Genomic DNA, 27,050 nt, shown 5'->3' on the forward strand with positions numbered 1-27,050 from the left:
CATTACCCACCCAAACATCCTTATACTCTAAGAACCCAAACTTGCTCTCATTGAAGTTAATGGTTAAAAAATCCAATTGAATTCAATGGGAGCACGGTTAGGTTCTAAAATAAGTTTATACTGCCTTCAGTACTTGGAATAGTCTTCCATTTGTTGTCTGACAATCCCTCTCTCCTTCAAACACACCTCTTCCAGGAACTGACCCATCTTTCCCTTATAACGAATAATTTCTACAGAGAACTTTACTGGCGAGACAAAGGCATTCTATCTATGGAGGCAGAATGACTCAGCAGGGCACTAGGATTATACTTCCTTAGTGGGAGGAGGAGCAGAATTTGGATTTTATATTTTATGCTCGTTGGAGTAAGGAGTATGTCTTACTCTATGTTTGAAAAGTGCTGTGAAAATTTAATGTATGTAATGGTCAATAGCAACATAACTGGAGACTGCTGCTGTACATACAAACAGAGTAGGCCAGGTTAAAATGGAATTTAATCGACGTCCAAAACCTTGTTATCTGGAAAGTTGAGCCAGTAATTTTGTTTCTAACAGGTTAGTTGGTTTGTATTTAAAGGAATTAGATTGCTACCATTTTAATAATTATTTCCCTTTTCTGAGGTCCATAAATGGCCGCACACTGATAAATTCAAACTGACTTTCACATTATGGTGTTAAGAACAGGAGTACTTGTGGCACCTTAGAGACTAACCCATTTATTTAGTAGTATTAAATTTGTTAGTGTCTAAGGTGCCACAAGTACTCCTGTTCTTTTTGCGGATACCGACTAACATGGTTGCTACTCTGAAACCTGTCATTATGGTGTTAGCCAGTCATAAAAACATTTAAATAATATTTATATTTTCTCAGAAAATAAGACCTTTTGGTAACAATGGGTCACTAACTACAGTGTCTTTGGGACTGCTGTAGAAAGGAATAAAATAATGTTTATAATTTTTGTCAATTTATTCAGAAAAAAGAACAGCTACCTTTTGACTTTTCAGCATTGCCCCACTTTACTTCCACAAAGATGCTCTTTGATTTACAGACATGGTTTGAAGGAAAATGTTCCGTCCTGATGGTTTTATTATTGACCATTCTTGAATCTGAAGCATTTTGATAAGGACTGTGAAATGAATGTTTTCCAGGGGAACTAAAGCTATGTACTTTCAAAGTCTGGCACACCAGGAAAAATGTATGATATATGGTGGCTGCTCAACTACAGTTAAATCAAAGAATTGCAGGATTGAGTGGATAGGTTTAATCCTTAGTTCAATGCACAGCCCAAGCGGCGTGGCTGTGTCCTTAGGAACTTCTCAGTGTGAGGTAGAAACTTCTACTGAGACTGCAGAGCAATAGCATGGTCCCCTGACACTGCTTCTCCGTGTCTGGGCTGGAGATTCTTTTGTAGGCAGTGGAAATATTCAACAACATCTTGGGGTCTGATCCAATGCCTAATGAAGTCAACTGAAATACTTACACTGATGTAAATCAAGAATAACTCCACTGAAATCAAAGAAGTTATACCAGTGTTAACTTAGTGAGTACAGAACTTACTCTATTTAAAGTAATTTTGTCCTAATATTAGCAAATTATTTAAAATTTCTGTAATCTTCCTGAGTTAAAGTTACAAATTCAGAACCTATTTTTCATGAGCACACAAAAATCTAGTTTGGAATTTATGTTGGATTGTTGCAGTTAAAAAGTGTTAACTGCCTAGTTCTGTACAACACTTAGGGTTTGATTCTGCTCTCATTAGTTGCACACTGCTGTATTTCCACTGACTTGTATGAAGTTACTCCTGATTTACATCAGGAGAAGAATCAGCAAAATCAGGCTAGTAGTATCAGACATTAAAGTCAAGTTATATCAGAAATGTATTTTGCCTATTCAGTGTAGTATTTTGTGTGTGTCCATCCGAGAAAAATATTTGACCTGACATGAAAGTTGGTCTATGCTATGAAAGAGACAATGTGGGTGAGACAATATCTTTTATTGGACCAACTTCTGTTGGTGAGAGAGACAAGCTTTAAAGAAGTTGGTCCAATAAAAAGATTATCTCACCCACCTTGTCTCTCTTATATCCTGGGACCAACATGGGTACAACTATACAGCCTGCAATAGTTGGCCTATGTCATGAGACTATTGTGTGTCTGAATCGATCTGACACAGTAACAATTGTGGGTGTAACAGTAAGAGATGATTTTTTTTAAATCATGCTTTTGGTAGTTTTAAAAATGGGCAATTAAAATAAATATTTTCATGTTTTAAAATACTGAATACCATGAGAGGTGAGAAACCATTTGTTATTTTTTAAAAGCTTAAGGTAACAATAGAGACCTATCACATAGCCAAAACAAAACAAAAATTGATCCAAGAGTCCGAACAAACTTACTCAGTGATGATGAATCTACTGGTAATCTACTGGTGACTACCTGGCAAGCTAACAAACAGCGCAAGAAGATAACTGAGCTATCCTTTTCAATCACAATCCACAGAAGAGCAAAAAAAGAGCTAGGCATAAGCTATTTAGACAACTCAGCACAGTACAGCAGTAGTCAGAAATGCTTTTACATTTCAAATATATTGTCAAAATATCATCCATGCTAATGTTTCAAAAAAGGCTCATAGCTAAAACACTGTCAGGCTACAGTTCCTGTTAACATTTGGTATACAAGAGTTTTCCCCAAAGCAGGCTTTATTTATTGACAGTATATCTAGTAATTAAGAGTATTTTTATTTTGGATTGCCGTAGCATGGTGTTGGGTTTTAGCAGTTTATTCATACTTTTCAGAAATGGTCTAAATACTTGTAGGTTGTACCAAGTTCTTTTATTACTTTTCTCTAGAAAAACACTAATTCAACCTTAACTGTAAATGTCTTTTCTCAGAATTGGTGTGTCTGATTTAACCACTGCAGAACACACATGACTTCTGTGATTTCAATGGGACTCGTATCTTGCAGTACGAGAACAGGGTCCAGTATGTCTCCAGGGTCCAGTATGTCTCCAGAGTCATAAATACATCTGTTACACATGGGTGGACTCTTCACTGGAAGCCACTAGTGGAGATTACAGTTGTTAGCTCTACTGGGCGTTACAGGACGCATCCAGCAATTTCACTTCAGAGGAACATACTTCAAAAAGAGACTAGATGCTAAAGGGTCCAACTTTTTCCTCATTGAATTTCTGGCATTAATTTTATAAACTCAGGGCCTGATGCTGCACTGGTGTAAATCAGCATAGCTCCAATCACTTCAACAGATTACACGGCTTGACTGCTGAGAATCTAGCCCACACAGATTTAAAACAGGAGTAACTTCAGTGATGTCAAGAAAAGTATAAGTGAGTGGAGAATCAGGTTCTGAGAACTCAGATTAGCTCATACCTAATTATCGATATGTCTTTGCAGACCATGCTATAAGGTAAATGATTGTTGAAAATACAGGAGGCCCAGGATGGTTGGGTATAGTATTTCTGAGAAAATAAATTAATTTTTTTCTGTCTTGTTGAAGGGTATACCTGTTAGTTTCATGGGAAAAGACTTCTTACATTTTTTCCCCTCCAACCCAGAAAGATTTAGTTTGAAGACATCTTGGAGTTTCCTCCTGACAAAGTTTGTAATTATCCTGCATACACTACTTGGTAAAGATGTATTTTTCATATTGCATGCAGAAAGTAAGTATACACATGCACAGTTTTGCTTGTGCACCAGTGGAGACTAAGAACTAAAAATAATATTCATCACACATTGAACAGCAGCACAGTTGGGATTACAATCTAACAGAATCCTGACTAGAACTGAGTGAATAATTGATTTTTGTTTGGTGGCTCAACTGAAAAATCCCCCAAAATTTGTTTCAGGATGATCCAAAATAGAATTCTTCAGTTTTTCTCATTGAAAGGAAAACAAAAACAAAAAAACAACCCCAAACTGGTCTGGGTCGAACTAAATGCATCATTCAACCTGGAATTAATTTTTTTGGTTTTGCTTCATTTTTGTGTTTTTTACCCTTAAAACAATAAATCTAGCAAAATTTCTAAGTAAATCCTTGTTTTGAAATGAGAAGTTGAACAGTTTTGACTTTGACTTGAAACACAACATTTTGACTTTTCAAAATCATTTTTTATTTCATTTTTTTCCTGGCCAAAACGATTTGCTGAGTTTGACCCAAATTTTTGGATAATTTTGGTCAACCCAAAATCACATTTCAGCTAATATATTATTCATCTGAAAAGTTTTGCCCACTTCTATTCCTGACTCCCCGGTTCCTGCTCAAATCACTGGATCTGAACAACAGAATAGCCCACACTCATATACACAACCTTTTAAGTCTCTAGAAGCATGTAGTTTAGCCATATAAGTTATGCATATTGTTTTAAAAATTGATGTTGTGAAAGAGTTTTGTTGTTGGATACTACATAGAAAAGTAGGTAAAGAGGGGGAGGGATAGCTCAGTGGTTTGAGCATTGGCCTGCTAAATCCAGGGTTGTGAGTTCAATCCTTGAGGGGGCCATTTAGGGATTTGGGGCAAAAATTGGGGATTGGTCCTGCTTTGAGCAGGGAGTTGGACTAGATGACCTCCTGAGGTCCCTTCCAACCCTGATATTCTATGTGAAAGATGATGGGCAAGTTCTCCTGCCTGTTTAGTATTTTTTCAAGTGTGCAATTTTAGGTATCCAGAAAAATAACTGAATTGCTAAAGGGTTTAATAGACATGAAGTGAGTGATGGAAATCTTGTTGGACAAATTCCTAAAGCTATAGTGGATTTAGATGAAAAAAAAAAATCAAGTTACAACCAGTGAGAGTAACATGCTCAAAATCCTGTACTATGCTTAGGAAGTCTACCTCGGAGTAGCTGCCAGAAAAATGTGGGATGGCAAGGTCTTTCCAATGACTCATTTATACAACAGTGTGAACAATAAATGAGTCTATTGTGATACTGCATATATTAAATATAAAAAAGGGCATGTCAGAAAGTTTCTTGCAATTTTCTGATTTCTGATGACATGCTTTTATTACTTTTTCCATTTTTTCAGTCACAGGTTATTAGATTCACGGCAGCTTTAGAAGGTGCAACACATTAGTATCTGTCAGGTATGCTTCTGCTAATGACTTTCTTAGCTTGCTCAAGTATAAGTATCGTGCACTGATATTCATCAAGTGAACACAACCTTTTACCTATTCATTTGTCTTAGGAATGAAGAACTCCATGATTTCAGTGCTATTGAGAAAAAGCTCACTGAAGTCCAAAGTGTTCAGTACACCAGGGAAATTGTCCAACTATATTTCTGTTGACATTAAAACATTCAGACTAATCAAAACAAGATTTTGGCCCAGCATCACTTCAGCAGATACAATAGTTGAACCTTCTACTTGATGGTATAGTTTCTTCTGTGGAAACTAGTACAATGGAAAAATGTGCAATGTAGAAAACATGTTGCAAGCTACTAATCTTGGAGAGCCACATCCAGTTAACTCTATTGATTAGGGTGGAATCACTCTGGCTTATGTTGATGCAACTCAGAGCAGAATCTGGCTCATAATCTTTAAAGCAAATCTGGTATTAGAAATCAAACTTAGATGACTGGAATGTGAAATACACTAGATAAAATCCATCATGCTTTGCTTGAGATATGTAAATACAGGACTTGGCTACAGTAGTACTTGCTTGTGTAAGATGTGTATGGTTCAGTAGAATGATTCTTTTATTTCTTTTCAGTACAGTTTATTTTACTACCTAAACATAACATAAAAAAGCCATACTAGGTTAGACCAAAGGTCCATCTAGCCCAGTAGCCTGTCTTCTGGGCCAATGCCAGGTGCCAATGCCAGGTGCCCCAGAGGGAATAAACAGAACAGGTAATCATCAAGTGATCCATCTCCTGTTGCCCATTTCCAGCTTCTGGCAAACAGAGGCTAGGGACGCCATCTCTGCCCATCCTGGCTAATAGCCATTGATGGACCTATCCTCTATGAACTTATCTAGTTCTTTTTGAACACTGTTATAGTCTTGTCCTTCACAACATCCTCTGGCAAGGAGTTCCACAGGTTGACTGTGCGTTGTGTGAAAAAATACTTCCTTTTGTTTGTTTTAAACCTGCTGCCTATTAATTTCATTTGGTGACCCCTAGTCCTTGCGTTATGAGGAGGAGTAAATAACACTTCCTTGTTTACTTTCTCCACACCAGTCATGATTTTATAGACCTCCGTCATATCCCCACTTAGCTGTCTCTTTTCCAAGCTGAAAAGTCCCAATCTTATTAATCTCTCCTTATATGGAAGCTGTTCCATACCCCTAATCATTTTTGTTGCCCTTCTCTGTACCTTTTCCAAATCAAATATATATTTTTTTGAGATGGGGCGACCAAATCTGCATGCAGTATTCAAGATGTGGGCGCACCATGGATTTATATAGAGGCAATATGATATTTTCTGTTTTATTATCTATCCCTTTCTTAATGATTCCCAACATTCTGTTTTCTGTTTTGACTCCCTCTGCACATTGAGTAGATGTTTTTAGAGAACTATCCACGACTCCACGATCTCTTTCTTGAGTGGTAACAGCTAATTTAGACCCTATCATTTTATATGTATAGTTGGGATCATGTTTTTCAATGTGCATTACTTTGCATTTGTTGAATATTGGCATTCTTGTAAAAAAATGCAAGAAAATTTAAATTTTCTTGTTCCATGCAGATTTGCTATTTTACCAAAAAAGTAATTCCTTGTTACTTATTAGTAGGGACAAAAATTATCACAATGGGCCTGATCCAAAGTTAACTGCAGTCATTCTATACGCTTTGCATCAGGCTCTATAGTGCTAGGAAATGTTTGGAATATGTACTTTGTAGATACTTTGTAGATACTAAAGGGAATTTGTATTTATAGATACTAATTTGTCAGAAAGTTGAAATTCAGTGGTCGAAATATGGTCTTGTCTGTATAGTCCAAGGTATGTGGTGTGTTCTAGTGTGCTGTGATGAAGATAGAGAAGATATGTTGATATTATCAAATCATATGGCAGTGATTTAATTTTTGCATGATAAAACTGAATGCAGCAAGAAAACTAACCCTGAGCTCTGTATGTTTCAGTTACTGGTGTCCTTTATTTCTGACACATGATTCTTCATTTAAAATCAGTAAAAGCATGAAAAATGACAAGAAAATAGACTAGGCTGGATACATACACTACAGAGGGCTATAAAACAGACAATGTAGAGAAATGAAATATCTCTGTGAGGCAAATGTAACAGAAATGTAGTTAATAGATAGGGAATAAATTCTGATCTCAGCTGCACCAGTGTACATGGGGAATAACTGCACTGAATCTATGCCGGGGTCGGCAACCTTCGGCATGTGGCCCATCAGGGTAATCTGATTGTGGGCCGCCAGACATTTTGCTGACATTGACTATCCGCAGGCACGGTCCCCTGTAGCTCCCAGTGGTCGTGGTTCACCGTTCCTGGCCAACGGGAGCTGCAGAAAGAGGTGCGGACTGCGGGGATGTGCCGCTTCCTGCAGCTCCCATTGGCTGGCAACGGTGAGCCGTGCCTGCGGATGGTCAATGTAAACAAAATTGAGATCATAATCTGCTCTAGTGACTGCATAACTACTGAACCATCATTGCATTATTAGTAACTATTGTAGTTTGTTATGATTATTTATTATGAATGGCATCCAACTTGATGGATGCTATTCTTCTCGGACAATATAATATAGATGGGTTTAAATGCTTTGCTGATTTGAGGTCTAAATCTGTACGACAAGAAGTAATGGGTTTAAGATTCAGCAAGGGAGATTTAGGTTATATATTAAGCAAAAGTTTCTAACTATAAGGGTAGTTAAGCTCTGGAATAGACTTCCAAAGAAGGTTGTGGAATCCTCATCATTGGACCAGGTTGGACAAATACCTGTCAAGGATGGTCTAGGTATACTTGGTTCTGCCTCAGCATGGGGAGATGGACTTACTGATCTCATGAAGTCCCTTCCAGCCTTAAATTTCTGTGATTCTATAATCTAAACTTAATCTGCATTGATTTCGCTCTCTAACATTGCTTTTCAAAAGGTGTGTATTGTAAATAAATTAGACTAAGGTAAATCATCAATTGTTTGATTTTTCTTATTCTCTCTCCACAAGGAAATAACTGAACCAATTCACCTTTACAAATATTTTTGCATATGCTCTCAGTTATTCTGATATATGTGTTGCAGTAGAAAAGACACTTTCCCCATCTTGATTCTAAATCCCTATTTTTAGGAGATTATAAATTTCAGAAAATGTGCCCTGAAATTTTTCATATTTGTTCCTAGCCCCAGGATAAATTTTTGTATGTGGAAAGTTTGGTGAAATCATGTTTGTGTGAAACTTCTTTTATTATATTAAAAACTGGCTAGATTATTCTCTTAAGGGGAACAATCACTGTCTTTTGCTTGAGCAGCAGTCAATTGATATGTGAATCAGTTTGAGTCTGGGAGCTAGAGGATGAGTGTGCAAATGAACAAGAAGCAACTTGAATTAGCAAGCCCCACATAACTAAATTATACCAGGAAAAAAAAGATAAGGAACAAATACATAGACAAACACACCGAGGACCCACATTTGCAAGATGCAAATTGACTTTTCAGTGATTGAAGTATCATTGACGTAAGTGGGAGTTGAGAAGGTGCTCAAGACTTCTTTAGACTTGACCATAATATTTATATATCTCATCTTCTATTAAATTTATGTCAATTTCTGAAGGCATCTTAACAAAATTAAATATATAATAGAATAGGTGAAATTCAGAAAATACATAATGAACTGCCCATATCATATCATATAATAACTTTTGCCCAAGGAGCTGAGTATCAGAATGAGAGCTGCTGAAGAAAGACACATAGGTCAATTATACCAAAACAGCCACCCTAAGAGAACTACCCATTGCTTAGATATGCTCTCAAGCAATATTTCATAGCAATTCCTTCTCCCTCTCTTCTTTCTAATTGTGTGGCTCTTTCACTTCCACACATAGCTAAAGTCAGTAATGCTTTAAGTTACCACTGGACAAGGAACTAATGAAGAAGGAAAACAACATGCGGCCAATAGGAAGGCAAAGAGCACCAGAAGAGGAATCTACTCTACCAATCACCTGAATCCTCAGATCTAATAGTGAATTTAAGGGCACTCATTTATCATTGGTGGAGAAGCAGTAAATAAAGAAAACTAATGCTTTCATAACTTGAAGTCGAACTGTTCTTGCAAACCAAGAGTGGTCTCACTGACTGCAACACAGTCACCAGTTTTCCAGCATTTTCCCAGGAAGCTCTAAAAATACTTCTAAATACGTTAAATGAACACAGGTGTGCACTGTTTATACAGTATGAATAGGAGATGAACTAAACCATGGAGGTAGTGTCTTTAGTGGGCTTTTCATGGTCTCTCTGCCTCACAACCTAAACTACACTATACCAAGCAATCTGTTTGCCTCGTGGAGATGGCTGAATTGCTTTATACTTGTATATCACATATGGTAGAGGGGAAATAAAGAGAGAGAGGTAAAGTCACCAAATGCAAAGGTATCCATAGCGAATTACAGTGTATCCAGTAGGTAAAATATATCCTACTACTACTTAGAACTTGTATAGCAACTTTACATCCATGGATCTCACAACATTTTACAAAAGAGAACAAGTATCATTATTCCCATATAACAGATGGGAAAACAGAGGCTCAGAGAAGGGAAGAGTCTTGCTCCAAATAATGATGTAATTAACAAGCAGGCATGAAAATACAAGGATTTCATAACCCCAGCAAACATTGGCTCTGGTTTCCAAGATGTACAACACGCAGCCATTCAGACCATGTCTACATTAGGGAACCTGAAACCTGGTTTAATCAATACAGTGGTAAAAACACCAGAAACCACCACTCTTGTCTACAAAATGGCTCCCACTGGTATTAAAACCAATTCCCTGGAACAGGTATTAGCACTAGAGCTGGTCAGCAATTTTCCAGTGAAACAGGTTTTCATCAGAAAATTCAGTTTAGTCAAAACCAAAATGTTCTGCAGAAATGTTTTGGTTTTGATGAACTTTCGCCAAGCTTGCTTGGTGGGCTGCAGAGGAGCCTGGGTTTCCCAGGTCTGCAGCTCTGGTGCAGCCCTGCCATGCAGAGCTGGGAGCCTGGAGAGACATGGCTGGAAACAGGGCTCTTAGGGCTTCTAGGTTCCTCACTCTGGCAGTGAGGGTCTTCCCAGGCTCCCAGGGACTCAGGGGAAGCCTGGGGAGTCCCTCGGAGATGGAGGCAGCATCAAAGTGTCATTATTAACATTTTTGTTAATCCTGATCCTAAAAAAATTATTATTGGACTTCCATGGTTATTCATAATAACTGTATACATAGCCATGGCATGTTAATTTCTTACCAGCTCATTGCTGCAATCCTCATCAAAATCCTCCTCTATTCCATCAGTCATCTCTTCTCCATCCCCATCTGCATCTGGCCCTACTTCAATAGGCTCTTCTGTAGAGTTATCTGCATTCTCTGATATGCATTCCTCTTGGATCAACTCAGCATTATCTTCCATTTGCTTCTTTTGAGCTTCTGTAAGGAAAGCATACCCTGTAGAAATTCAGTAACCTTTTCTGTTGCTTGGAATCAACAGTGCTCTCAGGCAGACTTCATACCTCCATTCTCCAGATGGAGCTAGGTTTATGAAATATGGTATGTTAATATCCACCAGATAATTATCATCAAATTCCCTTACTCCTAAAGTTACTGAGTAAATCATCTGCAACACCGGCGCACTCAGCCAATCAAAGTGAAGGGACCGAGTACAGTTAGTGGTGCAAAAATACAGTTTTGCCCCAGTCATGCAATTCTCTGGACTCTGCTGTGTTGTGGGAACCCAGTTTGCATAATCGTTGTGCAGTTAAATCCCTGTGCTCTCACTGGCTGACAGATGACAATGGCCAATAAGTGTGCAGGGATTTGCATAATCATTTTGTGATTATTTCTCAATAAGTATACAGTTAATAAATCCTACTAGTCAAACTGGTCCCATTACTAAGGGCTGGAGTAGCAGTTGCAGCACCTCCTCATTCTCTCTGTTTGCACAGTGTGCTGGGACAACTGGATCCATTTATGGCCCCTACCCTTGGCTCAAATGCATTGCTGCTTTCCATTCCTGCCAAAGTGGGGTCAACATAAAGACCATTTTCAAGGCACGCAGAGCTCATGGAAGCTCCCCTGCATGGTCCACCCTGCTCAACTCCAGTGTGGGACTTAAGTGATGCAGATGGCCTTGCATTTGTCCTCCATACCTTGAAGAATTTCACTCAGGCAGCAGAAGTCCACAGGGGGGATGGGAGAGGACTGACAGATTGTCTTATAGAGTAGTTGGAGGAGCAGCAGAGCAGGGGGCTTGGAGGGACCAAAGACTCACTCCTATTCACTTTAGGAGCTCATGATGAAAACCTTTATGCACTCAAAATGACAACAGGTTAGGGGACTATTTGCCTGTAGCTGGGTTAGCAATGTTATTTCAGTCTGAAAGTGACAATACCTATCAGGGATGGAACTTACAAAACAAAAGAAACATTTCTTTCTTTTCTAAACTGACTGTTTTATATTACCAGCAAGCTCATCTCATATCTTGTTACACAGTGAATGAATCTGAAATTGGCTGTGAAGTTATATATCTTTCAGCTTTATGAATACAATATGGTTTCTACTTTAAATTATTACATGCCATACCTAGTACTCAAAACGCCTGACACTGTTATGTATCACATAATCTTAAGCAAAGTTAAGCAAAGCACTAGTTTCTCCCTCTGTATATACACATTTGTTTTAATCTCTTCAGTCTTGTTAGCCTTTGACCCCTCTCCCTCTCAAATTGTGCTTGCTAAAGCTTCAGAATAAATAAGGCTTTGTTTCCTTAGACCTAACACCTTTACAGAAAGAATCTTGAACTCAAAGAATTAAGGAACATCATAGGTATCCCTCTTTGAAATCAATGTGGTTGTACAGATTGTTAGTGCAAAAACCAGCCCATGGAGCCTTATAAAATATTCAATGTTTACCAGTATAACAGCTTCATAGTTATAACTAGTGATGTTAGCATAAGCTATAGTATCAGCCAAATTTCTGCTATGGCATTTGATTCAACAGTCTTTTGGTACACATTTGTAGTGCTATCAACAAATGGTAACCACCTAAAACCTTTTTAATTTGCTTAAGCATTGTTTCTGCTCTTCCTCATTTCAAGATCTGTGCTAAGGAGGAGAATGTCTTGAAAGGCTGGAAATTTCAGAAGACAAACTTTATGCATAAGATATTAAACAGCATGAACAGGCAATGTGAGCTCCTGCTCCGAATGAATAATGGAAACCGTAAAGACAAACAGCAGATAAGAAGCAGTGGAAATTTTAATCCTTTTTATATGCAGCACTGCATTTTGTCTCACTGCCTTTATGAAAGTCATATTGAACTTTTTCCCTGCTTACTTAATTTAGTGTCTTAAAATTATAAACAGCAAATATAAGGTGAGGGAAATATGATAAAAGTATTCTTAAACCTAACAAAATCTATTGGATATGTATGTAAAAGAAGGACAGGACATTATAAAATAAGGAGTTGAACGACAGCATATACATAATAAAAGAGACAGGAAAACCACACTTTGGTCAAGACTTTCAAAAATGGGTGCTAGCGTTATGTTCCTGATATATTTTGATGAGAGTTGTTGGGAGCTTAGCACTTTTGAAAATCAGGCCACTTTTTAAAGTGTCTAAGTAAGAACTTAGGGATAGGATTTTCAAAGATGCCTAAGAATTTAAGTGTCCAACTCCCATTATATTGGATACTTAAAACTTTTAGGATATTTTGAAAATCCACACCTCAGACCCTAACTTTAGGCACTCATTGTTGAAAATCTTGGTCTTTGTATAGACAGAAAAAAATACTCTCCTGCTGCCATCTTACTGAATCAGAGCAGCCAGCCACTGCTCTGTTGTGGCTTCCTTCTCCTAATTTCCACCAACAAATGAGACACACTAAACATTCAGTTTTTCTCTCTATAAACTCTAGCTATTGAGCTTGCAGAGTTATTTGCTCTACCAAATAGATCCAGCTTTATAGAAGCTTCCAAATAAGTATTAGTTATTAGGGACACAATTTGCAGGAATCCACAGTATTAAAACACAACATTTATCACTTGTAGAGTTTGAGTTTCCAACCTGAGCCCATAGCTGAGATTGACAAGCGTGACATCGATTCTTGGTTGAAAGACTAAAGTAAAAACACCTCCGTCTCTCTTATACTATTTGTATTTAAAGTGAATCTAAAGAACTTATGCAAAAGGGAATGTAAACTGTGCACAACCATTGGGATATAAAACCACAAGGCAATCTTTTACCCTCAATTTCTCTTTTCTGTTTTCAAATATTAAAAATTTCAGGATATTGGTAACAATAAAGAAAAGAACACTAGCAAAATTTGCAAGATGAATTTATCCCCTGAGCTTTTACTGGTTAGTCAGTGAATAAGTTCAGTAAAAACACTGAATTCAGATTCTAACATGTATCATTCCTCAAAAGGAATAACTTCAAGTCCTTAGAATATCCTTCTGTGTGTGATGAATGGCAATGTGAGTTCATGAAAAAAAAATTAAAATTAAAAAATTGCAACCGAATGTACATGCGCTCTCTCTTTTCTTAATAACAAAGTTATGCCCCAATCCTCATCCCAGCATGGAGCCAAGAGACACCATCTTTGTACTGGACAGTTCTGCACTGGATACATACTTTTTGAAGTGCTTGGAGGAGAGGAAGGTGATCAGGAACAGTCAGCATGGATTCACCAAGGGCAAGTCATGCCTGACCAACCTGATTGCCTTCTATGATGAGATAACTGGCTCTGTGGATATGGGGAAAGCAGTGGACATGATATATCTGGACGTTAGCAACGCTTTTGATATGATCTCCCACAGTATTCTTGCCAGCAAGTTAAAAAACTATGGATTGGATGAATGGACTATAAAGTGGATAGAAAGCTGGCTAGATTGTCAGGCTCAGTGGGTAGTGATCAATGGCTCGATGTCTAGTTGGAAGCTGGTATCAAGCGGAGTGCCCCAAGGGTCGGTCTTGGGGCCGGTTTTGTTCAATATCTTTATTAAGGATCTGCATGATGGGATGGATTGCACCCTCAGCAAGTTTGCAGATGACACTAAGCTCGGGGGAGAGGTAGATATGCAGGAGGGTAGGGATAGGGTCCAGAGTGACCTAGACAAATTGGAGAATTGGGCCAAAAGAAATCTGATGAGGTTCAATAAGGATAAGTGCAGAGTCCTGCACTTAGGATGGAAGAATCCCATGCACCGCTACAGGCTGGGGACTGACTGACTACACAGCAGTTCTGCAGAAAAGGACCTGGAGATTACAGTGGATGAGAAGCTGGATATGAGTCAGCAGTGTACCCTTGTTACATAGAAGGCTAACAGCTTATTGGGCTGCGTTGGTAGGAGCACTGCCATCGAGGGAAGTGATTATTCCCCTCTATTAGGCACTGGTGAGGCCACATCTGGAGTATTGTGTCCAGTTTTGGGTCCCCCACTACAGAAAGGATGTGGACAAACTGGAGAGAGTCCAGCAGAGGGCAACAAAAATGATCAGGGAGCTGAGGCACATGACTTACGAGTAGAGGTTGAGGGAACTGGGCTTGTTTAGTCTGCAGAAGAGAGAGTGAGGAGGGATTTGATAGAAGCCTTCAACTATCTGAAGGGGGGGGTTCCAAAGAGGATGGAGCTCAGCTGTTCTCAGTGGTGGCAGATGACAGAACAAGGAGCAATGGTCTCAAGTTGCAGTGGGGAAGGTCTACGTTGGATATTAGGAAACACTGTTTCACTAGGAGGATGATGAAGCACTGGAATGGGTTACCTAGGGAAGTGGTGGAGTCTCCATCCTTAGAGGTTTTTAAGGCCTGGTTTGACAAAGCCCTGGCTGGGATGATTTAGTTGGTATTGGTCCCGCTTTGAGCAGGGGGTTGGACTAGGTGACCTCCTGAGGTCTCTTCCAGTCCTAATCTTCTATGATTCTATGAAGAAAAGGAATTCTCTCATCAGACCACAGAACAGCAATGGAAACATTCTGCAGATCCCTTGTGTAGACTCCAAGAATCTTTCTCCCCTCCCACCTTCCTGGTGGAAGGAATAGAGAGACAGGGGACAGGCTCTGCACCTTAGTGTTTTAAAACATTTAAAAATTATTGGGCCAGATTGTAGTATTAGTTATATCCATGTAAATCCAGAATAATTCCACTGAATTTAATGGAAAATCTGGATCACTGTATCTATTTCCTACCCTCTTATCAAGAGAGCTCTGTGAAGGGTATTCATTGCAGTACTTTGGGAGATATAATAGTATGATTCAATATGAATCAACATTTTCTCTTTCAGCTGATTTATATTTAAATGAGTACATTACAATCCTTTTAGCAAAAGTGCAAAGTGGTTCTCAAAGTCCAGTGACATGTGGCTTGTTTTGCACAGTAATGTGTTTTATATAAAAGCTCCCTGAAGTGGGGATATGCCATCTCAACTCATTTCCTTAGACCAGTGATTCATTTGGGTGCTGTACAACTACATATTCTCTGAATATATCACCAACTTTTATCTAATTTGCTTAAAATTTTAATGAGACAAAGTGGGTGAGTTAATATCTTTTATTGGATCAATTTCTGTTGGTGAGAGACAGACAAGCTTTTGAGCTTACACAGAGCTCTTTATCAGGTCTGGAAAATGAACTCAGAATGTCACAGCTAAATACAAGGTGGAACAGATTGTTTAGTATAAGTAGTTAACTTATATTTCAAGGTACCATTCAAGGTGAAGTCGTATGTTAACACCTCTCCAGTCATGGAGTGTGGGATGGGGATGGGGAATGTTCTAGAGAGAGTTTCATGGATGTGTGGTGGTTGTTGACTCCATGCACGGTATCATCCAACAATTACAATCCATATTAGATGGAGACAACATCCTGAACCCCCTCTTCTGGCCTTCAACTAATCCCTCAACCTCTCCAAGCTCATCATTAGAAGCAAGCTCCCCACAAACCAGGGCATACCAACTCAAAGCGGCACCAGACACTGCCAGAACAACAGATGCAAAACCTGTAGACATATCTCCACTGTTACAATGATCAACATCCCCATGACACACCTTTCAAGATCAAGATCCATGATTCCTACACATGTGAGGTACCTCATCCAGAGCATTAAATGCCCCAATTATAAGTATGTAGGCGAAATGAGACAATCACTATGCTCTTGAATGAACTCACGGAGAAAAATGATAAAAGACAAAAACCGTATCACCTTTGGGTGAACACTTCTGACAAAATGATGACTCTATATCTGACCTCTCAGACCTCATTCTCAAAGGAAACCCGTGCAACACCTTCAAAAGACGACCCTGGGAGCATAAATTCATAACTTTGCTAGATACTAAAAATCATGGACTGAATAGAGACACTAGATTTATGGCTTATTAAAACAATATATAACCCACTTAAGACCCCCCTCTCCAAACTTCCTCCCATCCCCTTATTCCTATATGACTGAAGAGGGGATAACCAGCCATTTCACTTGAATGTTTTCTGGAAATATGTGTTATTTACTTATGCTAAATAATCTTTTCTACTTTGTATTTAACACCATGACACTCTGAGTACATTCCCAGAACTGAAGAAGAGCTTTGAAAGCTTGTCTCTCTCACCCAAAGAAGTAGGTCCAATAAAAGATATTACCTCACCCACCTTGTCTCTCTGCTATCCTGGGACCAACATGGCTACAGCACCACTGCATACTTTAAATTTTAATGTAAACCATAATTAATACATGTTGTGCACACTTCTCCTATAAAGATATATCAAGCTCTGTATTTACTATCTGTCATAGATTTGAAAAAGAACCTAATTTTTATGGGCCAAATTATGGATCTACACCAGCTAAGGAACTAACCCTATATGTAGGGTTGTTTGTGATTGATTATAACTAGCTTCTAATTAATAAAGACTGTGATGTACACACAATATACAGCTGGTTGGTGTGACGTGTAAGGAATTAGCTAAGAAAGTACCATTGGCGTTGATAGGAATTATGTGGCTAATTTTCAGTGCAGCATCATGAAAATATGACTAACTTTCTAATGACATTTCATTACTGCACTAACAGTGTAATACATAGATCATTAAACTGCAAGCTTTTGTAAATCTAAAGGCTTGTCTCAAACTGGGGGTAAGCTGATTCAGAACTAGAACATTCCCTGCTTTACACTGGTGCAGCAGGTCTATATTGAGGATTTGCATGGCGTAACTACCTCAGTGTAGCTATACTGAGGCAATATTTTCTAACATAGACAATAGGTAAATTACTTTTGCATGTTCAAGAATGTATTTGTCACTCTAAAAATTCTTTTCTATAATGCATCTTTGGTTCCTGAAGAGCTAGTTGGAAAAACGTTTTTTTTTTTTGCTACTATACTATAGAACACATTCTTGAAATTATTTTGGTGAAAGATATTAAAATCTTATTCCATCAGTCCAAATTGTGGTTTAACTTACCTTCATTCTGACCCTACATTATGTAGCAAAATGTCTGTAAAGCTTTTATTTTCTCTCTGTTTTGTCAGTTTAAGTGATAACTATGCCCTGGTTTAATTAATCTCTTAATGAGCTGTCTGTGGCTAAAAATCATTTTCACCTACCTGCTTCAGCCTTCTGCTGTTTTTCAATCTTCTCCAGTCTCCCTAGCAAGGAGTCAATTTTTGTTTTGATTTGGGTTAATTCCTTCTTGATTGTTTGCAACTCATCTGATTTTACTGAGGAAGGAAAAAAAAGGCAGAAAACATGAAAGAAACAACAATTTCACCCCAAAGACACATCTGAATATATTCTGTCCCATTCCCTGGTAAATGTAGCTCAAAGTATGCTTCCTAATATCACTACACTCTGATTTCTTTCAGTTCTTTTGGTGAATGAGTGTTTAAAACCAATTTTGTCAGTTACAAATGTGGAATCCTAGTAGAATGAATGGTACTAAATCTTGAGTGACAGCAGATCATGTAGGGGGTGTAGCTCAGTAATAAATGTTTGCGACAAAACAGTTAAGGCTAGATCAGATTCAGTCTTGGCAAATGCAAGTCATATTCAGTGACAATAAACCTATGATGTGACGTAGATTCAAATGCAGGGAATGATTCAAACATGACAGGCAATTTACAATTTAGTAATGGTATTTTGCAGTGCAATTTTCTAATAATAAATAATAATAATATTAAAGAGTCTCTCCACTGCAGTAGGTATTTTTCAACAAGACTAAATAGTAACAAATGCTGGAGCAGCCAAGGACATAATGTTTTGTCCCAGTCAACGGCTTTATCGAAAAAGGTGGTGTTGAGTATTATTGCTTGTTAAAACTTTCAATTCATAGTAACTTCTTGTACTTTTCCCCGCTGCAGATAAAATACAAAAATACTATTTTTGTGATCATGTCTAGGGACTTGCAAGTCAATTCCAATAAATTAAGATCTCAAATGACATTCCAAAGTGTTTGCAGTAATTTATTTTTCATTTATGTGCACCCTTGCATGCCCTGCTTCCAGCTGGGCTTGTAAGAAGAAGTACTGATCTAACAGGAAGGACTGTTCATGGAGGTATTCTGGCTTCATCAGAAACAGGAAGTATTGGAGACCTCAGAAACAAATCTATTCCCATGGAATTTCTAGCCCAGTTTCGTAGACTGAGGAGAAGCTCCAAACTATGGGTTCAGTTGTCTCCCTCCTGTCGGAAGAAATTATATGGGATCTCTGCAAAGGTCTCATTCTTCCATGCCACCATTAGATCTCTGGTGACCTATCCCCACCTTTGCCACATAGCTCAAAAGGAGTCATATTGTTAAGGCTTCTGAAGGCAAAAGGAGGTCCTTATCCCAAAGAGTGAGGGGGTGGTAGTGCAGAGCAGTTCTAGTCGTAATATTGTTATAATTGGGCTGTATAACCCTTCCACCCTTAACTCCATGGGACTGGAGGGAATATGATGTGCATCTGTCTGACCCTGCCACAGATAGATTCTGGACCACTGGAAAGCTTGTTGTGGGTCTGGGTATTGGGTACTTATCTGATCTAAACCTCTGAGCCTTCTGAGCTTTGTTCAGTTAAATCCCAATAACAAGGATAGAATATAGCATATTACTATTATTATAGAGGCTTCAGCAGCCTCTGTGGCCTTGTTTTAATCTAGGGGTTTTCAGGCCATGCTATTCAGCCAGCTGAAAATACAGCAGTTACCCCAGAAGTGGTCCTTCCTATTACTCTGCAGCATTTTTCACAGGGCTTAAAACATTCCCCCACCCCCCCGCCCAAAATGGGTCTTGGGTTTACCCAATACCCAAATGTTGTAACAAAATGTTAAGGTTCTGACAACTTGTATGAGCAAATGCTATTGCTTCCCTTGAGGGAGAAGAGGCATGTTTCTATTAATAGTGGATTGAAGAAGCAGTATGTATTCCAAGCTGATATGGTGTGAATTTTCCCAACAGGGAATGCTGTGTGTCTGCCGCAGCCAGCTGGAGATGGACCTAACATGGCCAAGCAGCAGTTTTGAAGTGCTCCCTCATTGGGAAGTGGCAGGCTTGACAAACCTAAGAATGAAAAAGTCAGAATAGACATCACAAGAAACCCATGATATTTAGTTCCAACCTAAAAGACGCACCTAATCTGTCCCCATTGTGCAGTGGGGAGGTTGGTGCAGGATGACAGGGCATGCACGTGGGGCCACCACTCTACCCATGCCACAGAACTCAGCTCCACAGGGGCTCCCTGTGTACTGCCAGGTTTGGGAGGAAGAATGTGGTGGGAGGCGGGCCCGGACAACTCTGTGAATCTAGCAGTAAAACTCTGAAGTTGCAACAGCAGCCATGGATGAGCCCTACTGCTACTTGTTGCCTGCAGTGGGAGAAGTCCTTCCCCTCAGCCTTACAGGACTCCCTGGTGCCAAACCCATTTTCTCAAACTTTACCTGAGGCAATGGGGCTGAATCTAAATGTTCCATTACCACAGCACTCATTTCAGGTCAATATTAAACAAAAAAGGACAAGATAATAGAAAAAGACAAAGGCCACATTTTTCAAATGTGCAACAAAAGCAGCCTTTGCCATAGAACCACTCGTGGGTGTGTGGGTAGGGGAAAAGGGAGACAGGTGTTTGATTTGCATGGACTTCTGATTTGCAGGGATCTGTGCAGGCCTTTGATTCACTGACCCTGGTGATTAAATTCTGCTCTCAGTTACATTTCACTAGTGTCTACCTGGAATAATTCCCTAGAAACTGACGGAATTACAGTGTTATAAAAACTGGTGTGAGAGAAGAACAGGCCTAGTGTTCATATATAGAAGAAAATGTAACGCATTAAAGCATTACAATTAAGATTTGTGTGTTACAGCGGACATAGACGGCTAGCCCCTACTTTTTTTAAACTCTCGAATAAAAGTCCCATCTTTCTGATTTTTCTCTAATAGGTCTCATCCAAGCAACAAAGTTTTTTACAGACATAAGATACTGTGGGTACAATTACATATTTTCAAACATATTTATCTGCTTTCAAATACGAGGATAAAAAATAATGGAATAGCTTATTTGGTTTTTATATTAGTTTGTGCTTGTGCAAAACACTATTAAAACAATTCCTTTCCTCTGCAATGAGGAAAAGTTCTTTTCCGGTATTTATTTTTCCTCATGAAAATGTGGAGGTATAAGTGACAGCCTGCACTCAGCTCAAAACAGAGGATTAAGGTGGATGTCAATTACATATTTAGAAATGGAAGTGCTATAGTTGAATTGCTCAATATTTGGAAAACATTGCCTACCATAACTACAAATTGATTCACCTGCAAACTATGATTCAGATTTCTTTATATAGAAAAGTCATATATTTTTATATAACCCCCCTCCAGGTTAGTATAAAACATTTTATCTAATTACAGTACTTTAGACTTCAGTGCAAAAATGGGTTAGCTGATGAAGCCAAACGTAAACTATATAGTGCAAATGAATTCACCCATTTAAAGGTATAGCTTGATATATGAGGTCTCTTCTTAAATACCTACTATCCATTCATAAACGCAGTAGAGAGAAATCGGTTTAGTATTTTCTGCCTGTTTGGCATTTTAGAAAAAAGAAATACCATACTTGAAAAGCTTCTGAATCTATTTTTCCATCAGAAAAAAAGTTTGCCATTTAGCGTCAATAGAACAATTTCCATCTGCTTCTTCATACTGTTAACATACATGTAACACTACCAGTTATGTGGTCCATTTTATGAGCACCTTCTTGCTAATATGGAACAATTTTAAATCAAAAGGCTAGAAAAAGAAAAGAGAAAAATATGGTCAATTAAATTTAGGTCAAATATATTCAGAAAAGGATGCAAATTCACCAAGCTTATTTTGTGTTGGAAGAGCAATCTGGGAGCTCAGACTTCTAATACTTGCTAGAGAAGAATTCACTGCAGTTATAATGGCTGTTTCCATTATTTTTGCACATACAGTGACTAATGGGCAAGGCTGTCCCTTGTGGGGAGTATAGGAATTTGTGTTTATGACAATTACATCATTTATTTATAATGTTACTACTGCATTCCATGAGTCCACAATAAGATTCTCTATAGGGTTCACTGTATTCAGAACCAGCCCCAAACCAGACCTAATCCAAACCTCTCTAAATTCCAGAGAGGGGTTCTTTGAAGCCTTGATGTAAAGCCATGCCGACTGTTATTGGTATGGACCTGTGTGATGCGGCGTATAAGCCACACATTGGAACCGAAAGGGTTAAGGAGCAGTTCTGGGTGCAGGTGACTCCACACCCCGGCACCTGAAGAGCCTGCTCTAGCTGGAGGAGGAGCTTCAAAGGGAGCCAGACAGCTCAGAAGGGGACAGGCAGGGAAGGAGGACAGGCCTATCCTGACAGTACCTGCACAGGAGTACTGCAGAAGCCTTCACTGTCAGGAAGAGGGTACCAGCTGAAGGCTCAGTCATTTTCTTTTGCTTTCTTATGTTGGCCTTTGAGACTTTGTTGGGAGGGAAACGGGAATTAGGGAACCAGGGAATCAGCCTTGAGACTTTCCAGGGTGCTTGATACTGTTGCCTCTCATAGGGCCTTGATTGGGAGAGCATAGGCTCCTCTACCACCCACTGACGGTACATTAACCACCCTTCCACAATGCCCCCTCAGGAGTAAGGAGATGGGTTGAGACCCTGAAAGCCCTGAGGCGAGGACAAGCTACATACAGGGATCAGGAGATGAACTTAAGACTCTCATTGTTGGGAGGATGTGGGACTCTAAATGTTTTTTTGATCTCTGTTACCCTGGAAGAGGACATTCTGAATTGGTGACCTGGCTGGAAGGCTGAGTCACTGCCTACCAAGATGCAGGCCATCACAGTGTTGGAGTGGTTGCTGGCAAAAGGCACTGGAGTCAAGGGAAAGTAGAAGCCCAGTGGCCTAACTGCTAGATTATACTACCAGTAAGCCCAGCCCCTGAAAGAGCCTATTTTTTGGTTCCAGTTCTAGTATGGATGAAATCTTGCAGGAATTGTTTTTCCGGTGAGATTTCTGCCCAATATGGTAAAAGTCGATTAGGGCAGCTGATTTCATGAGATTTCTGCTATTACGTGATGAACCCTCACAAGAACAGCCAACATGATTTTGACATAATTGATTCTGCACCTTAGCCCTGACTTGACTTTGAATTTAAAAAAAAAAATCAAGCAAAAAAATGATGTTGCTCACTGGTAGAGAGACTTGCCACTTAAATAATAATAAAATAAATATAATTTACAATTAGAAATAATAACTAATTAATTCAAGAAGTGTGGATTAAATGACAAGAACTAATAGCAATAAAGCAATGAATTGCTTTATCCTACATGTCAATCTAACACAATTTTTCTGTACAGAGGAAAAGAAGCAACAGAACAAACACATTCTCTGCTTTCAAACTTGAAGCCCCTGAGGGAACTGCCTGGATATTTTCCTGATAAACACCTTACAATAAGCTGATTACATTTCTGTCCAAGTCAACAAAATAATGTCTCCACCTTTATGGATCTGCTGGTTGGACCTGTAAAAAAGGGAAGTAATTCTAAGGGGAAATCAAGCATCAAAGTCTATATACTGTACACCTGTCTCTTTTTAAAAAACTTTTGATTTCCCCTGTTTATTTTCATGTGTGCTGCACACAAAAAGAATATTTTTCTGTAATTTATTCAAGCATGTGAAAGAGATTTTGCAACTGTAATTCATATGCAACTGTGAGAGAGTTTGAAAATCTAATGCAGGGTTGCAAAAATGTGGCCTTAATACTTTTAATAAAGCAGCCTACTGGTCTCTTCAAGATTAAGAGCCCAATCCAAAGCTCATTAAAATCACAAGGAGTCCTTTTACTGATTTTTGTGGGAGTTGGATCATGGCCTAATACACAAGTATAGACCTCTGAAGGCCACTTGAATCAAGATAGAGCACGGCATGTTGGGATCTAGAGTCCTTGAGCTGCACCTCTGTATTAAAAATATAGGGGTACTGCAATTTGCTCCATTTTATACACATGTGGCATGGCCTTCGGGCTCATAGCAAGTTGCCAATGTGGCCCATAATTGGACAAAGTTTAGGTGCCCTGATCTATAGTGGGAGCTATTAAAATCTTGATTTTTGCCACAATGCACTATTTCCTGGAATGGAATTTCTTGGAATAGGGAATACGGCAATGTTGTGGTGTAGAAAAAAACCCTCAACTAAAATAATTTATCCTCCTGAGGCAAAGCAAACCCAAGAAGCCAATTCATATTAGACTATCAGTGCAGACAAGTAAGGAATTGCATGCTCCTATACTAACTTCTCATAACTACGCTACACTACACTTCCTACACTACAGCAATGAAAAATGAGGGCAATACTAGAGGAGATCTATCTGCATTTTGATTCCTTACAGAATATCCTTATAGATTCAAGGGCTGCAAAAGAGACTACAAAACAAACAAAACCCAATCACGCTTAATTGGGAGCTTCCCTCCTCTGCTCAATCTTAATAAATACATAGATTTTAAACAATGCTAAAGTGAAAAAGAAGATCATGAGGCATGTACTGTTTTTCAGAAATGATACTAGGAGCCTTGGTACATTATTGAGACGACTGAGCAAATAAAAATAGAATGGTCAGGGAGAGGGGGAATATTTAAAGGAGGATACGCAAGTGAACAAAACATGCAGCCCTGTTTGTGTCCATCTTCAGGGGAACACAGAGACGAAGAGGGACACCTCCAGAGATACACTCAGAAAACACTTCATGCCTGTGATAGAATCATAGAAATGTAGGCCTGGACAGGACCTCAAGAAGTCATCAAGTCCACACCCCTGTGCAGAGGCAGGACCAAGTAAATCTAGACTACCCCTGACATGTGTTTGTCCAACCTGTTTTTAAAAACTTCCAATGATGAGGACTTAGAAAGTTTCTCCTAATATCTAATCTAAATCTCCCTTGCTGAACTTTAAGCTCATTAATTCTTGCCCTACCTTCTGTGCACGTAGAGAACAATTGATCACCATCCTCTTTAGAACAGCCCTTAGCATATCTGAAGACTTATCAGATCCCCCCTCAGTCTTCTTTTCTCAAGATTAAACATTCTCAGTTTTTTTACTTTCCTCATAGATCAGGTTTTCTAAACCTTTTTTTTCATTTTTGTTGCTCTCCTCAGGACTCACTCCAGTTTGTCCACATCTTTTTCTCCAGTTTTCATTCAGAACTAAACACAGTACACCAGCAGAGGCCTCACCAATGCCGAGTAGAGTGGGACAATTTCCTCCCACGTCTTACATACGACACTCCTGTTAATATACCCTAGAATGATATTAGCCTTTTTTGCAGCTGCATCACTTGGATCACAAATTGAATTTGAGTCAACATGATAACCTCCAAACCCTTTCCAGCAGTACTATCACCTAGCCATTTATTTCCTATTTTGTAGTTGTGCACGTGATTTTTCCCTTCCTAAGTGAAATACTTTGCATTTGTTGTTATTGAATCTCATTTTGTTGACGTCAGACCAATTCTCCAATTTCTCAAGGTTTTTATGAATTCTTATCCTGTTTTCTAAAGTGTTGCAATTTCTCCCAGATTGGGGTCATCTGGAAATTTTATAAGCATCCTCCCCATTCCATTATCCAAATCATTAATGAAAATATTGAATAGTACCACACCCAGAACTCTCCTCTGTGGGACCCCATTAGATATACTCTCCCAGTTTGACAGCGAACCATTGATAACTACTTTTTCAGTATGGTCTTTCAACCAGCTGAGCACCCACCTTATAGTAATTTCATAACAGACCACAGTTTGCTTATGAGAGTGTCATGTGGGACTGTGTCAAAAGCCTTACTAAAATCAAGATGAATCACATCCACTGCTTCCCCACATCCTCTAGACCAGTAATCCTGTCAAAGAAGGAAACGAGTTTGGTTTGGTATGATTTGTTCTTCACAAATCCATGTTGGCTGTTCCTTATAACCTTATTATCCTCCAGGTGCTTACAAATTGATTGTTTAATAATTTGTTCCAGTATCTTTCCAGGTATCAAAGTTAGGCTGACTGGTCTATAATTCCCCTTGTCCTTTATGTTCCCCCTTTTAAAATATCAGTACTATCTTTTTCCTTCTCCATTCTTCTGGGACCTCCTCTGACCTCCATGAGTTTTTAAAGATAATTGTTAATGGTTCCAAGATTGCTTCAGCATCTTCCTTAAGTACCCTAGCATGAATTTTATCAGGTCTTGCCACTTGAATACATCTAACTTATCTAAATGTTCTTTAACCTGTTCTTTCCCTACTTTGGCTTGCATTCTTTCCCCCTTGTTTTTAATATTAACTAGGTTGAGTATCTGGTCACCATTAAACTTTTAAGTGAAGACTGAAACAAAATGGGCATCACACACCTCAGCTTTCTTGGTATCATTAGTTATTAGCTCTCCTTCCCCACTAAGTGGAGGACCTACATGTTTCTTCATCTTTCTCTTGCTTCTGATGTATTTAAAGAATCTCTTCTTATTGCCTTTTATGTCCCTTGCTAGTTGTATCTCATTTTGTGCCTTAGCCTCTCTGGTTTTGTCCCTACATGAAGCTAGAAGCTATTCTTCTATACTCCTCCTTAGCCATTTGTCCATGTTTCCACTTCTTGTAGGATTCCTTTTTGATTTTCAGGTCATTAAAGAACGCCTGATGGAGCCATATTGGTGTCTTACTGTTCTTCCTATGTTTCCTTCGCATTAGGATACTTTGCAGTTGTGCCTTTAATATTGTCCTTGAGAAACTGCTAATGCTCCTGAACTCCTTTTCCCCATAGATTTTCTTCCATGGGACCTTACTTACCAGTTCTCTAAATTTGTGAAAGTCTGTTTTTTTATAGTTCATTGTGACTATTCTGCTCACTCCTCCTTTTCTTTAGAATAATGAAATATATCATTTCAAGATCACTTTAACCCAAATTGCCTTCCACCTTCAGATTCACTACCAATTCTTCCCTGTTGTTCAGAGTCAAATCTAAAATGGCTGTCCATCTGGTGACTTCTTCAACTTTCTGGAACAAACTGATGTCCCCAATACATTCCAAAAACTTACTGGACATTTTTGTGTTTCTGACAGATGTCTTGGTAGTTAAAGTCCCCCAGTAGAATCAGATCTTGTGTTTGGATATTTCTTTTATTTGTTCTAGAAATGGCTCATCTACATCCTCTTCCTGGTTTGGTGGTTTATAGTAGATCCATATTATAATATCACCCCTATTTTTTTTACCCTATTCACCTTTACCCAGAGACTTTCAACCTGTCTGCCTCCCACCTCCTTCTGGATCTCAGTGGGGGAAAGTGGAGGCCCAACAACTTAATGACTAGGAGATGCCACTAGCCTCACCCTCCTCACAATGCCTGATACACGAGGTTCTATACAGGAACTGTTCTGGACATTGTAGTGGGAGT

At 38.9% G+C, this 27,050-nt stretch overlaps 1 protein-coding gene across 14 annotated transcripts in view; it reads right to left on the reverse strand.

The window, feature by feature from the left end:
- The window catches only part of RALYL (RALY RNA binding protein like), a 581,991-nt gene that overhangs the window by 20,137 nt on the left and 534,804 nt on the right, over positions 1 to 27,050 (reverse strand). For 12 of the 14 annotated variants that reach the window (XM_074944165.1, XM_074944175.1, XM_074944176.1 and 9 more), the window contains 2 exons: positions 17,741 to 17,854; positions 10,403 to 10,599 (listed from right to left, as the gene is read on the reverse strand). In XM_074944165.1, coding sequence (XP_074800266.1) covers positions 10,403 to 10,599; positions 17,741 to 17,854 — 311 coding nt within the window. The remainder of the gene's footprint in view (positions 1 to 10,402; positions 10,600 to 17,740; positions 17,855 to 27,050) is intronic. The other 2 variants (XM_074944166.1, XM_074944163.1) reach the window with 1 other exon arrangement.

The sequence above is a fragment of the Natator depressus genome, chromosome 2 (assembly GCF_965152275.1).
Source record: "Natator depressus isolate rNatDep1 chromosome 2, rNatDep2.hap1, whole genome shotgun sequence".
Classification (NCBI taxonomy): domain Eukaryota; kingdom Metazoa; phylum Chordata; order Testudines; family Cheloniidae; genus Natator; species Natator depressus.